This window comes from Bubalus bubalis, chromosome 21 (assembly GCF_019923935.1).
Source record: "Bubalus bubalis isolate 160015118507 breed Murrah chromosome 21, NDDB_SH_1, whole genome shotgun sequence".
Lineage (NCBI taxonomy): Eukaryota > Metazoa > Chordata > Mammalia > Artiodactyla > Bovidae > Bubalus > Bubalus bubalis.
In genome coordinates this window covers 1,477,856-1,493,352 of record NC_059177.1, presented here as the reverse complement: position 1 = coordinate 1,493,352, position 15,497 = coordinate 1,477,856, and the positions used below count along the sequence as shown (strand labels likewise).

Here is a 15,497-nt window from a genome sequence, read left to right as displayed (position 1 = left end):
AAGGAAACTCTAAGCAAGGTGAAAAGACAGCCTTCAGAATGGGAGAAAATAATAGCAAATGAAGCAACTGACAAAGAATTAATCTCAAAAATAGACAAGCAACTTCTGCAGCTCAATTCCAGAAAAATAAACAACCCCATCAAAATGGGCCAAAGAACTGAACAGACATTTCTCCAAAGAAGACATACAGATGGCTAACAAACACATGAAAAGATGCTCACCACCACTCATTATCAGAGAAATGCAAATCAAAGCCACAGTGAGGTACCATTTCATGCCAGTCAGAATGGCTGCTGTCCAAAAGTCTACAAGCAATAAATGGTGGAGAGGGTGTGGAGAAAAGGGAACCCTAGTACACTGTTGGTGGGAACACAAACCAGTATAGCTGCTATGGAGAACAGTGTGGAGATTCCTTAAAAAACTGGAATTAGAACTGCCATATGATCCAGCAATCCCACTGCTGGGCATACACACCAAGGAAACCAGAATTGAAAGAGACACATGTACCCCAGTGTTCATCCCAGCACTGTTTATAATAGCCAGGACATAAAGCAACCTAGATGTCCATCAGCAGATGAATGGATAAGAAAGAAGTGGTACATATACACAATGGAGTATTACTCAGCCATTAAAAAGAATACATTTGAGTCAGTTCTAATGAGGTGGATGAAACTGAAGCCCATTATACAGAGTGAAGTAAGCCAGAAAGAAAAACACCAATAGACTATACTAATGCATATATATATGGAATTTAGAAAGATAGTAAGGATAACACTGTATGCGAGACAGCAAAAGAGACACAGATGTATAGAACAGGCTTTTGGACTCTGTGAGAGAGGGCAAGGGTGGGATGATTTGGGAGAATGGCATTGAAACTAAATCATGTGTGAAACGAATCCTCAGTCCAGGTTAAATGCATGATACAGGATGCTCGGGGCTGGTGCACTGGGATGACCCAGAGATATGGTATAGGAAGGGAGGTGGGAGGGGGGTTCAGGATGGGGAACAAGTGTACACCTGTGGCGGATTCATGTTGATGTATGGCAATACCAATGCAATATTGTAAAGTAATTAGCCTCCAATTAAAATAAATAAATTTATATTAAAAATAAATCAATAAATAAATTCTTAGTTCCCAAATCTGTAAAAATAATAACAGTACCTAACTCACAGGGAGCTCGTGAGTTTTAACTCTTTTAATATTTGTAAAATGCTCAAAACATGTCTTTGTGCATGCTAAAACACTTAATGTTAGCAATTATTCTTACTATTAATTATTATCTTGCACATCTTCCCTGTAACTAGAGTATCCCAGAGCTGGGGCTGAAATTTCCGTATTGAAACATTTTTCTCCTTTGATTGCTGAGGGGTGATAACATACTTTAATTCATTCTCTCACAGTGTGTATTGAGGATCTACTCTGAGCCAAGGCATGGTGTAGGTGCACTGGAAGTGAAGAAAACATGAGATCATCTCTTTTTTCAAGTTTTTCAAGTTTGTAGGTGAGAAAAAAATGATGTCAGCTCCTCAAGGACCAGACTTTGTCTTATTGTCATTAGAAATCCATGCCTTGGTATGAAATGAGATACAGCACAGAGGCAATCGGAACCCATGTGGAAACAGACATGGGGATATGAGAGAATACATGACAAACATTCTTGACTGTGCTTCCCCTTTCTTTAAGTTCTCCATTTCTCTCCACCTGTTCTTTTTTGATGATACTTATTTCCTTCTGTGTAAATATCAAGTCATCCACATGCTGGCTTTTGTGATCTCATTTCCACCGACTTTATCCACTCTACACTGTGTTCAGGAACATATTGCAGCATATTTGTTACTTACCGTGGTATTTGTATACACTTCTGGTGTAGGATTTATCACAATGTATTAAATTTACTTGTTTATGTGTTAGACTTTGAGGTAAAAGAGGCAAGACCCATGTCATTCCAACCCAAGTGGCACCCGCCAGTTGAGCACTTACCACATAGCAGGCACCCAAACTTACAGAACACGTGTTTTGGACTGACATTCCCTGCTTAACCCCTTTATGTCTGGTTTGTATCAGTCTTTTCCCCCAATACGTATTTGTGCAAACACCTTCAATGAAATCTAGCTATATACTAATAGTCCCTGAACTTCAATAAGCATACCAAAAAGCAGAGAAATTACAGAGAGTTCCAAAGGGTAAACAACTTTGTAATTAGAAAAAGTTCAGCCTAGTAGAATTTTGGAGAGTTGTGCAAGTTTATATGATGATAACAAAGCAGAAAATGGCGTACTAAATGCTAGGGGTATTTTAAAGTTCTTCCAGACACAAGGATTTGAAATAAAACCCCACCTGCTCCAGCCACTTGGGCTGAGTTCCTAACAGTGGAAGGACACGGTGCCTAAAAGTGCTTCCAGAGAAACTGACTGAATTGACAGCCAACCTTTCCCTGCAGGCTGAAAAGGTTTCAGTCTGCATTGGCTGTTTTGAACACAGAATTTCACACAGCTTTCTGTCAAACCCTAGAAAGACTGGCATGCAGATCTCCACACATTTCACTAGGGACTCCAAATTTTGGTCTCAATTGCTGACTAGAATGAACAGGCTCTATAAAATTCTTTCACCTGTCATGTAGTTAGTTCAGTCACTCAGTCATGTCCGACTCTTTGCAACCCCATGGACTGCAGCACACCAGGTTTCCCTGTACCTCACCAACTCCCAGAGCCTGCTGAAACTCACGTCCATCCAGTGATGCCATTCAACCATCTCAACCTCTGTCGCCTCCTTCTCCTGCCTTCAACCTTTCCCAGCATCAGAGTCTTTTCCAATGAGTCAGTTATTTGCATCAGGTGGCCAAAGTTTGGAGCTTTGCTTCAGCATCAGTCCTTCCAATGAATATTCAGGACTGATTTCCTTTAGGATGGACTAGTTTGATCTCCTTGCAGTCCAAGGGACTCTCAAGAGTCTTCTCCAACACCACAGTTCAAGAGCATCAACTCTTTGGCCCTCAGCTGTTTTTATGGTCCAACTTTCACATCCATACATGATTACTGGAAAAACCATAGCTTTGACTAGATGGACCTTTGTCAGTAAAGTAATGTCTCTGCTTTTTAATATGCTGTCCAGGTTGGTCATAGCTTTTCTTTCAAGGAGGAAGCGTCTTTTAATTTCATGACTGCAGTCACCATCTGCAGTGATTTTGGAGCCCAAGAAAATAAAGTCTCTCACTGTTTCCATTGTTTTTCCATCTAATTGGCATGAAGTGATGGGACCAGATGCCATGATCTTAGTTTTTGGAATGTTGAGTTTTAAGCCACCTGTCATGTAAGAAGCATAGACTTTGTGCGTGGCAGAAAACCTTTAACACATAGTACAGTGGGGATCTCTCTTACTCATGTTCAGAACACAGATCTTCATGCAGCTTTCAACTTCCTCTAGACATAGCAGAACTGTAGATCTCCAAAATAAATACTATGTACTTCAAACTTCCAGTGTACCTTCCACACTTTAAGAAAACAAAGTGCAAAGTAGTTATTACCTATGGCAAGAAACAACCAGTTATATTCTCCAATGGGACACAGTTGCCATTAACTGAAGTCTTTCAGCAGGGATTCACCTATCAAATGCTTGGCACACTCCTAGATTTACTCAACTTTACATAGAAAAAGCAAAGGTAAGCTACACAAAACTTTGGAAAAGAATCACTACGTATGTCACAACATGAACTTCCTTAGATAATGAACACTGTTGGGAAAAGTTGTGTTACTGACTTGATAACAAGGTCAAGTGATTACTACAGGCCACTCTTCATCCCAAATGGTGTAAAGAAGCTCATGCTTCTATTCTTAGTTAGAAAAGACTCCCAAGCTTCCTGTTCAAGCTCTAGTTTCACAAAGCTGTGAAATAAAACCCCATCCAGGTGGCAGTAGTGGTAAAGAAACCTGGGTTTTGATCTCTGGGTCAGGAAGATCCACTGGAGTAGGGAATGGCAACCCACCCCAGTATTCTTGCTTAGAGAATTCCTTGGACAGAGGATCCTGGCAGGCTACAGTCCGTAGGGGCTGCAAAGAGTCGAACATGACAAAGTGGCTGAGCACGTGCACACACACACACACGGAGGTTTATGTGTATTCTGATCCCAGAAAACTAATACACACATACACACAATGTTAGCTTTGATACTAGCTTACCAGCACCAAAAAAGTTGAAAATTTGCTTTGTGTACTTAAGTCACTCAGTCGTGTCTCTTTGCGACCCCATGGACTGCAGCACACCAGGCTTCCCTGTCCATCAACAACTCGCAGAGCTTGCTCAAACTCATGCCCATTGAGTCAGTGATGCCATCCAACCATCTCATCCTCTGTCATCCCCTTCTCCTCCTGCCTTCAATCTTTCCCAGCATCAGGGTCTTTTCCAAAGAGTCAGTTCTTCACATCAGGTGGCCAAAGTTTTGGAGTTTCAGCTTTAACATCAGTCCTTCCAACGAATATTCAGGACATTTCATTTAGGATGGACTGGCTGGATCTCCTTGCAGTCCAAGGGACTCTCAAGTCTTCTCCAACACCACAGCTCAAAAGCATCAATTCTTCAGCACTCAGCTTTATAGTCCAACTCTCACATCCATACATGACTATTGGAAAACCCATGGCCTTGACTAGATGGACCTTTGTTGGCAATCATTGTGCTGTACCTTAAACTTACAGTGCTGTGTGTCAATTACATCTCAATAAAACTTAAAAAACAAAAAAAGTAAAATATCCAGGAGGGATGGTGTAGTGGCAGTGAGGAGTGGAGGGGTAAGTAGTTAAATTGTGGATATATTTTGAAGACTACCCACATTACTTATTACACAGGGTTATTAAGAGGGTCAACTGAGAAGGAATAGTTTGGAAATTATATTTTACGTAAATGCTCCAGTCCCTACTACAGAGTCAACATTTGTGATACTGTTCATTTAGAAATTCAGTATTTGGTGGGAAGAGAATATAAATCCATTTTGATTAAATTATAATTAGTGAACTATCTGATATTTAATGAACTTTACTAAATTGTGGAATCGAGTTATCTCAAGAGCCTTTTCTAGGTGCTGTCTAAAAAGGCCTACAGAACAGTTTATTATAACCAAGCCTGAGTTAAAAAAAAAAGGCATATACACTAATACAGTAGTGGAAAGGGAGTGAGAGATGCTATATAAAAAAAGCCTTGCAAAACTGCATCCATGGAACCTGGGAAATCTACCACAAGACTTTCTAGAGCACACCACCATGATATGTGTTAACTTGAGGTAGATCTCAGCTCCTCTGGAGCAGGAGCTTTCTAATACAAGATGCGTCCTTTAAACACAAAATGTGACGGTGCCTCCTGCAACTCAGTGAAACTCAGTATCTTCCTTCCAGGCAGAGGGACGAGTCTGGTGCAAAGTGCTGCTTTCCAGCAGTGCCAGAGACACTGAAATAGGAACTAGGCTTTACTTCCTACCCTCTCCCATCAAGACTGCCACCCTGTCTGGACTGTTACTGACTCCCTCTCTGATGGGCCTTTCTATTGGCTTTTGTTGTTAAAAGCAGATTTTACTCTAGGTGGTCAAACACTTGGTTGTAAGGTGAAGGGGTTTCACGGAAATGGCAAAACTGCCACAAGGGTGGTAACATGTTTTCCTGTAGCTATTAAGACACCAGAAAATTATCAAGAGCTTTCAAATCTTACCACTGGAAGTGTGTTCTGTATACCAAAGCATCAGCAGGGAGGCAGAAATGCAAACTCTCAGGTTCCCAAACCTGCTGACTCAGACTCTTCAGGGTGGGAAGAAACTCCCTCAAGTGATTCTTAAACTTGCTAAAGTTTAAGAAGTACTGTTTACAACACAAATGCACTAGCTCTTAGATATACTAGGGGTGTGGTTAGTAAGAAAAAGCTAGTTATTTATTCTTTCCTATTTAAGAATTCAATTGTTGAGTGTGAAGGTTATTCTACTCTATCACCACAGTCCTTGATTAGCCCTCACTTCACATTTACAAATACAGAGTATTTATGTAATGTCTTACCTACCAGTGTCAGGAACCAGTAAGTCAGCAAAATAAAAAAATGAGCTGCACAAATGCACACTATGAATAGAGACTCATAATTAACTTACATCAAGACATTAATGTTCAAATCATTTCATCCTACAAGAAAATATACACATTTGCCAGAAGCAGTTCTGACATTTTACCAAGAATACATTTCAGATTAATTTCTAGGTAAGCAGTTAATATATGTGTATATACATAAACCTGTATGTGTACAGACATTCAATATATGCATGTTTGTATAAATATATATGCAAACATACATATGCATACACACGTCAACCACACGCACATGTATACAGACTTCTGGCCTGTAAGGAGCTAGCTAACTAGCCAACTGTCAAACATGGCTACATGGTCTCCTGAAAAGCAGAGGTGGCCAAGGCTTTATTTCCTCAAAGACAGCAATTCATTCAAGAGTAAACAATATTTCAAAAATAGGCAGAAAATCTGTTCTAAAACTATGAAAATGTATCTCACTCTCTGAACCATGGATCTCACAACTAAGGAACCCTGCCCAGCAGTACCAGTCAAGACACCTGTCTACCTTATTCACAAAGACTCAGAGGACACTTACCAAACATGTGCTGCTGAACAATTTTTTAAAAAAGAAAAAAAATAGAACTTGGGAAATAAAGGTTCAATAATTAAACCCTGAATGAACAAATCAATAGTTTTACACAGAAAATTGAGAATAAACTGTCTCAATTTTATATTACTATTTTCTAAAGGGGAAACAAGACCAGACCCCTTTTCATCTCCTATTCAATTATCAGTAAATTCTTTAAAATATTCAGAACTCCAATGTTTATGACAGTGTGACCAATTATGGTTTATCTGAAGAGGAGCTCTTACTTTAAAGTTTTTAACCATGATTTTCAGGAAGCTATTTCAAGTGGCACGTAAACTTTTAGAGGAGCGCTGACTACTTATGTACACTGTGAGTGCTCAGAGACAAAACTCCTACCCTACCTTCAAACTCTCTCACCGTCATTACCATCCTTTATTTGCTGTTCCTTCTTTCATGATCAGACTGAGACAGGAAAACTCAGAAAGTGCAATATTCCACTGTGCCTTTTAATTTTTCCTGTAAACCAAAATATGAAGGAGTAAAGGAAAGAAAAGAGGGAAGAAGGAAACAGAACCCATTATTTCTTACCGCCAAAAATTTGATAAGTATCACTGATGGAAAAAAGAGAAGACGTCTATTTTAAAATTATTTTAATTTACAAATAGAAAACATCTTGGAAGAAAAAAATGAAAGAAAAACATAAAACACACAGACAAATTTCTGCTCCATCAGCTTCTCAAATCCTCACTTGTTCACCAATCCCCAAGATGAAAACTACTTTTCTAAAAAGGTATTCAGCCACCACTGTAAAAGAAAGAAAGATGGTCAATTTTGAGTATTAAGGATTTTAATAATAATAAATTTGAAATTCAATATGCTCTAATTTTATGGAACCAGAACCAGTTATTTGAGAACCACATCTATTTACTACAAAACAGAAGAAACTGAACTTTAAAATCTTGGAACTGAAAAGGCCCTTACAGATGACGTGGCTGTTGGAACAGGCGTCATCTGTTAAACTCAGAATCCTCATTTGAAAAACATGCTTAACAGCGTAGCATAATGTCTTTCATAACAAGATGAAAAATACGAATTACATAACAGGACTGTTAGTTGAGAACTTTTTCAATTTGATGTACAAACTGGTTCTCAACCACTGCATCTTACCCAAACCACTCAGAAACCTGGATTAATAATAATAAAAATTGCCTTCCCTATGGAAGAACATCTAAGTTTCAACAGCAAGAACATTAAAATAATATACTGAGATACATGTTTTAAAACTGTAATGTTAAGGAAAGAAGATAATTCCAGTACTAGATGAAAGTTCACTTGGGATTTTCTGTAACACCTTACTGAAAAACCTGAACAAACAATTTGGTCAACCCAAAAATACTCCTAAAAAAAACAGCCCTGCATCTAAACTTTAACATAAAGTACTAAAGGCTTACTTCATTAAACTGTACTGCTTAAACTAAAATACCCACAACTATATAAATCCTTTAAATTAAAACCCTGTGGATATTAATTCTGACTGCTATAATTGTATAGAAGAGGAAAAAAAAAATCATCATAAGGAAAACAGAGTGATAATTCAGCCTAAAGAGTAGTTTGTTTATTCTTCACTTGCTATCATCTCAAAATGATTTTAACAGTGATTTATATGCTCTTTCAACAGGAAAAAAGATTTCTTTCAGTTTTACAGTTGTCATGGCATATCATGAAAAGAGTAAGTTTTCTGATAGCTTTTTTCACAAAATGTTTTATTTGGCCCTCACTTTAATGTAAAAACTATCTAGAGAGATATAAACTTTTAACTCTTTGATACATTTTTGTTACTAGAAGAATAATTTTCTAAGCAACTAGCTTCCTAAAAGTCAGAGCTCAACTATCTCTAAGCAGTAAGATTGGCAAAAGATATACTGTGCCTGCTGTAGAAATTAGAATTAAGAGAAAGCAAATTTTTAACACTTGTTTCAAAGACCTGTTGGGAACATCTCAATTTCAAAAAGGTGTATGAGAGTGACTCATCCTAAAAGGTACTTTAGACCACAACTCATATAATGAAATAAAAGATGTTCTAACATAAAGCGAAGATAAATAACAATGCTGAACAGATTCAAAATTCAGAAGTCTTCTATAAGGGAATCTAGCAAAAAGTAATTTAACAAGGGTAATGTTCCATTCTTAGGCTAAAAACAAACCACACCAAGTAAACCCAAGATAAAGGAAATTTATTTAGCAGTTATTTGTGAGAAACTGTCTGAAGACTTGAGTCTTTAGCAAGAAAATATCCACAATAGGCAATGGAGTCTAGGTACTGGATTTTTAAGAGGGCTAATGAAATGCAAACTGAAGCCTGAAGTGAGGCCTGTGACTCAGAATGAGTAATGAATGGCCTGTACAATGGTTAAGAACTGGGGCTCTGGAACCTGGATTTCACATGCTGCTCTACCACTTACAGGCACGCAATGTACTTACTCTCTATGCCTCAGTTTCTTCACCTATAAAATGGGCATAATAACACTGCTAATCTCACACAACTGTCACGAGAGTTAAAAAGGTCAACTCACAGTAAGGTGTGTGTCCTAGGCACACACCAAGTGCATAATAAATGTTAACAATTATTACTACCATCATGATCATTAGAAAAAGGTTAAGAACCTTACATCGTTCACTTAATTCAACACTTACTCAAGTGCTTTCAACATGCACAAGAGAACACTGTATTAGGTTCTGTAGTACATATATATACACGCATATCTACAATATAGACATATATATACACATATGCATGAATATATATAGTCATATATTAGTATTAGAGTATCAATTAAGAAATAATTCTGTAAGTTACACCTGTCTGACAATGGGCTAGGAAGCTGCATAGCAGAAGCACTGAGCTGACATCACAGACTCCACTCTACCCACTCTATTTACTGATTAGGTAGGGGCTGTAGCCCAAAGACATTGAGGCCCAGCTTTCCTAATTCTACTTGAGGATTTGCTCCATGATTCCAAAATTCCAAAAATGGCTTTCCTCACTAGGAATATAGCAGAGATTTCTGAACTGATGGAGATTTGAGATACTTGGTCCTTTCCAGGTCTAACTCTCTATGATCCTTTGTGGCATGTCTGCCTAACAGCTATGAAAACCTACTTAAGAAATCCACCTGACCATGCTCATTCAGCCACGTGTCATTTAAAAGCCAACTTCCACAAGCATCCATAGTAAAATATCCAGTACTTAAAAGATTTGTAGTTTACAAAGCATCTCCACTTTATAAAATAAGCCTAAAAGGCTTATCTCATGATTAGATATTTAAATGACAGGTAAGACTCAGAGACCAAGCAAATACAAAATCAGAGCAAATAAGTACTACAACAAGTACTAAGTCTTTACACCAACAAAACTGCCTAAAGCTGCCTGCTCTAACTGCACAATGCCACAGGGTGTCCCAACTCATGAGTGCTTAATGAATCTAAAAAGCAAAAGCATTTACAAAAGAGTAAAGCAATTCCAGTGTTTTTCAGTTTTTTCTCCTCCTAATATACTAAAGTGTATTAGTATCAGTGCCTCATTACATTAACCACAACTTCCATTTAGGTTTGAAAATTGTTTTTTAGGGTTTTACATGACTTAAGTCACTTATCTTTTCTATAGCCCTAGTCAGGAACTATTATCCCTATTGAATAAACGCGGCACAAAGGAGCTAAGTTGTCCAAAGTTTTGACAGCTATTAAGTAATAAGAAAAATCTGAATATAGGTAACCTGGTTTAGGTTTGAACTCTACTACTATAGTGATCTTCAGATGGGGAATATTTCCTCTGCACCTTAATGCTGACAAGTTAATGTACTGCACAAAGAGAACCTGGATTTGAATACTGGTTCTATCACTGAATACCTGTTTTATCTCATACTGAGTACATTTAACTAGCTTCTTCAATCCTTTAAAATTTTACTTATTAAAAAATGACTGCCTATCTCACATAGTAGCTTTAAAAATTATGTAAATATAAAGTTACTTTGAATTATCTGGTACTCAGTAAACAGCAGTAGATTCTATCAACATTAAAAAAATCAAAGAAACATTATCTATATATTAACCAAATAGCAGACTGTCAACTCAAATGGTCTGCATTTTCATTTTATCCTTGATAGTGTCTGTTTCAAAAAGTGTACTTACACAATGATGTTGTTAATAGGAATATGGATCAATTTCACAAAAAAGCCAATGAATCCCATTATAGCGAATCCTATTGCTGTTGCCATGGCAATCTTCTGGAATTCTGGATTTAGAAACACAAAATTTACATTACTTTTTGCACTGCCACCGCAAATAAAGGGGAAAAAATTAGCACTGACATAAGTAAACTTACTGGTAGACACTTCTCCTGATAATAAGAAAGCAATTTTTTTTTTAAAAACATGATGTATTAATAGTAAATAAAATATGACAGATTTTTAATTTTCCTAATATTTAAGGAAATATAAAAATGAAGTGCATGTTCATGCTAGTGAATCCATCAATAAGCAGAGAAATATTTATCTTCCTAGCAAATGACCAGAATACCAAAAAGGAAACATGAATACACAGTATTTGTCTTAAAAACTTTTGTAACATTGATAAAAACATCAACTATAAAATCACAGAATGCAATTTTTTATAAATAATAGCCCCACTGTCTTTGATATTATCATGAAGCCAAAAAACAAGGCTTGAAAAACTGAATAGGGTCAAACACAGTTTTATGTAAAGGTTCAGACCCTGTAATGTTTCCATTTAACACTACTTCCTCAGGGAAGCTCTCCCTGCTTGGTTAGCTTGGTTAGTCCTCCTAAAACATGCTGGTAGACCTTCCTCTATCTACCTTACATAACACGTACCACAGCAGTAACTAAAAATTATAATTGTCATTATTTGTTTATGATTGTCTTCCCTCAAAGATTCTAAGCTCCACAAGAGCAAGGACCATTCCCTAGTACATATTTTTATATATTTTGCTATATATGTAGTATAATATGTAATATTATATTGTCTATTATATTCCCAGTCCTAACTCAGGCAGCAGTCAAAAAAAGAGAGAAATAGACAAATTCTAGTGCATCTTTGGACAGGGAGGCCTGGCATGCTGCAATTCACAGGGTTGCAAAGAGTTGGACACGATTGAGCAACTGAACTGAACTGAGTGCATCTTTTAACACATGAATTATGATAAATAAGAAACTTCCTAGGTTGGTACCAACTATGCTGTTGATTTCATTATAAGGTCTTTTTTGTTTGGGAGAGGTTTAGGGGAAGAGTGACATAGCATGAAGAGTTTCAAAAGATTTTTCAGAGTGGAAATGTGAAAGATACTGAAAAGTCATTACATATAACCAAGGCAAAAGCAACATGGAAAATAAGGCTGTAACAAATAACCTTATAAGCCTGGAAAACACATAAAAAAGAAAAATCTATAAGGGATGCACAAAGTATACAAAATGTAGCAAAAACTGACAATTCCAAAAAACAATAAAGCAAAAATAAATCAATAAAAGTGATGAAAGAAGTACAACAATTATTAAACAGGAAGACATTAATAAAGGGCTTAGAGAATGCAAAAAATTAATTTTTTTCCTCTCATTCCAAAGCTATTACCTTTTCTATCAGGTTTGGTGCATCTCTTAACCAGCCGAATGGAGTCTTTCACAAACTGCCGACTTGGCTCAACGAACTGCATTACCTGATCCATGATGTCTGTTTAAAAACCAAAAAGGAAAAAAAGATGATCACTGGTGTTACTTACTATATAGCAAGGACTTGCCGACTTATATCAAAACGTAAATGAGATCATCCTGATATGGGTGGATGGATTTCATCTCATAAAAAAAAAAAAAAAATTAGACTCCAAGAGTAAATCAACACTATTTTTTGTAATCTCCAGCAAACTATCAAAACAAAGGCAGTAAAAAAACACAGGTCTTGCCCCTGTTCTCAATGATCAAGGCGCATGCTCTTAACATAAAAGGGCACTCACTACTAAAGGCTAAGCACTGGACAATACATCCACTCCTTACACACCCTGCAGTCCTCTCACTGTTCCTGTTAAGGAATCAACAGTGTCGAGATGCAACCAGGCATTTTCTATATTTTACTTTAAACTCCCGGGACACCAGTGTCTAGCGCAGTGAGTGCCAATTGGGATGCTTCAAGAGCCTGGAGTAGAGGCAAATGTGGACTTCAATCTGATTGTTCTCTATCTATACCATTTTTAAAACCACAAAATATGGCTAAACCAAGATCCAGATTTTCAGAAGCTATTTGGCTAAATTCTAAATCTTTTGCTGTGGACACACTTTTTAAGGAAAACGGCTATACATTTTATCAACAGGTTCTTCCGTGGAATCTATCACACAACTGGAATGTCATCCAATCCTTAACAGTCACTGGTATTTAATATAACAGCTAATGAAACCAGCTCCTTACTTGTACTTCCCTTATTTCTAGCACTTACAACAGTGGCCAGGGTCAGAAATACTCAGTAAGTTTCTGTTGAATTAAGGCCATTCATAAGAGGAGGTGGTGGTTCTACAAATCCCTTTCTATGAAATGTAGCCTCTCTAGGCCCTAGTTTTCTTACCCAGGGTGGGTTGCTAAAACACGATATATGAAACACTAAAAGTTTATCAGGAATTCTATAAACATTCTAGGCCAGGTATGCCAGGCCCAGAATGTTTTCATTTCATTTAACTGTTCTTCACCTCCAGTGAGGTTAAAATTTATAGATAACTTGATGAAAGCGAAGCACCTTTTTTTCCTAGACAAAAAAAGCTTTAACACCCGAAACAGTGCTCTGAATGTCAGGGAAGGGGATCCAATAACCCCTTCTGAACTGATTCAGACTCTAGATTCACCCTCCCACGTCACAGCACAGGACTGAGCTCTCGAAGACACATTCCACACCCACGGCCCCAGAGCGGACCCCGAAGGGACCCTCTCTGACAACAGAACCGAGCGGAAACGTTCCCACAGAGGGAGGCAAAGACGGGCGACCCCAAAGCTTAGGCCAGGGCCGAGAGTCGGCCGGAGGGATCGAGGCCCTGGAAGCCCTTCTCCGTCAGACTCGCGGCTCTGAGTCAGCTTTCCCGACGCCTTGAGGACAGGCAGCAGGCGGCCGGAGGGCTCCCTCACGCCCTCTGCCTTCGCTAGTGCCCAAAGGGTAGCTCCGAGCCCAAGCCACACGAAACCTCACCTGCTCCGCGTCTGCTCAACAGCCAGAGACACGTAGCACAAGAGCCGACAGACAGACGCCCACAGGAACCGGAAACCAGGCCCAAATACCAGCAGCCCACCCCTCCGTTCATTGGGCTTTTGGAAATACGTCAGCGCGCAGGCGCAGTCCGATGTTCGTCTGGGCTACACTTCCGGAAACAGGCGCACCGATTGCACAGCTACGGCGCAGAACTTGGCTTAGGCCTTTCGCGGCCTGCGTGGGGAATGGGGCGTTGCGTTTGTCGCGTGGGCCCCTTCGCTGCCTGGGCAGGGCGTGCATGGTGTGGGCGGCGCTGCGTGGCAAGGTGGCAAGAGCTCTTGTGATGTTTGGGTGGACTGCGTAGCTTGTACCTTCCGCTGCGTGAGCGGGACGCGGGCGTGGCGTTCGTCCCTTGGACGCCTCCGCTGCCTGGGCGGGGCGTGCATGGCGTGGGCAGGGCAGCGTGGCTTGTGCCCCTCGGCGGTGTGGGCAGGGCTTACTCCTGGTCGGGTTCTTCATACCCAGGTGCTCCCTTGGTGGGTTACCTTTGCAGAGCGGGTCATACGACAGGGGATTGTCTCTGATGTGTTTCGTCTTGGACAACCGGTTATCTCCTGACTGCCTGTTCCTTTGTATGTATTTAATTGTATTGGTCATCATGAACCTTATAAGTAATATAGTGTTTTATGACCAGTCTCACTCGACAGTCTCATACCCCCTAAAGCTCGCTTTCCTCTGTATTCCTCTTTGGAGTTCCCTTGGAATTGAAGCCTTCATTCTCTGGATTTTGCCAGTGGGAACGTGATACAGTGTATGTATGTAATCTTGACTATGGCTTTTGCTGAGACTATTGATGGTTGGTGGTAGGTGGTGAGCTTGTCAAGGTGTGATTTTATGTTTTTAGAGTGAATCAATCTTTTCAACAATTAGTTATCAAGCATCTACTGTGTATAACACTTTACTAGGTGCTCTGAATGAGCCAGACGTGTGGTAAGGGAATTTACAGAGTAGGGAAGGGAACAAACAAGAAAACAAAGTAACTATAGTTAATAAAATACTATATGCAAATAAAAAACCTTCATGGATCACAGGCATGTCTTCAGGAAGGGGCCTACATAACTCAATGGAACTATGAGCCTTGCTTTGCAGGGTCACCCAAGATGGCCAGTCATAGTGAAGAATTCTGACAAAACATGTTTTATAAATAAAAAAGGTGTTGTGAAGGGGGAGGGGGGGAGTAAAGAATGGCAGTGTAAAGACAGCATTCCTTTGTATGTTAACTATAGGACTCTTAAGGCACCTGGGCTAAAGATGAACAATTATTTAAAACCCCAATCTGTCCAGAATTTTAAAATTCTTTAAATTAAGGCAGAATACACATATGAACCTCCTGTATGTATGGACTACCTGCAGTGCAGTGTATGAAAACTGTTAAAAACATAAATTCCTGACCTCTACCCACTGAATCAGACTATTTGGATGTTTAGGGGTTAGAAACCTATATAGTTTTAAAACTTACTAGGCTTTCTTAGGTACTGAAGTTCATAGCACTGAGAGGTCTAACCCCTCTCTGAACTCTGCTCTCTCAGCTGCTCACATGTATTCCTCTGGTACCCTTGTGCTCCATTGTTAGGC

The 15,497-nt window shown here is 39.0% G+C and overlaps 1 protein-coding gene across 1 annotated transcript; it reads right to left on the bottom strand.

The window, feature by feature from the left end:
- Nucleotides 1-7,260: 7,260 nt before the first annotated feature.
- Nucleotides 7,261-14,120, bottom strand: SEC61G (SEC61 translocon subunit gamma). Its single transcript, XM_006069631.3, has 4 exons — nucleotides 13,863-14,120; nucleotides 12,269-12,367; nucleotides 10,814-10,916; nucleotides 7,261-7,429 (listed from the first exon to the last, which is right to left on the bottom strand). Exons 1-4 carry the CDS (start codon nucleotides 13,972-13,974, stop codon nucleotides 7,420-7,422), a joined length of 324 nt encoding a protein of 107 aa, XP_006069693.3. The 5' UTR covers nucleotides 13,975-14,120; the 3' UTR covers nucleotides 7,261-7,419.
- Between the last annotated feature and the right edge of the window lie 1,377 nt (nucleotides 14,121-15,497).

What these genes read in the sequence shown, in the direction of transcription:
- SEC61G (XM_006069631.3), bottom strand. Translation starts at nt 13,974, where the DNA reads ATGAACGGAGGGGTGGGCTGCTGGTATTTGGGCCTGGTTTCCGGTTCC. An exon ending in GTTGAGCAGACGCGGAGCAG is followed by an intron (nt 12,368 to 13,862) that starts GTGAGGTTTCGT and finishes GTTTTTAAACAG; the next exon opens with ACATCATGGATCAGGTAATG. An exon ending in CACCAAACCTGATAGAAAAG is followed by an intron (nt 10,917 to 12,268) that starts GTAATAGCTTTG and finishes TTCTAAATCCAG; the next exon opens with AATTCCAGAAGATTGCCATG.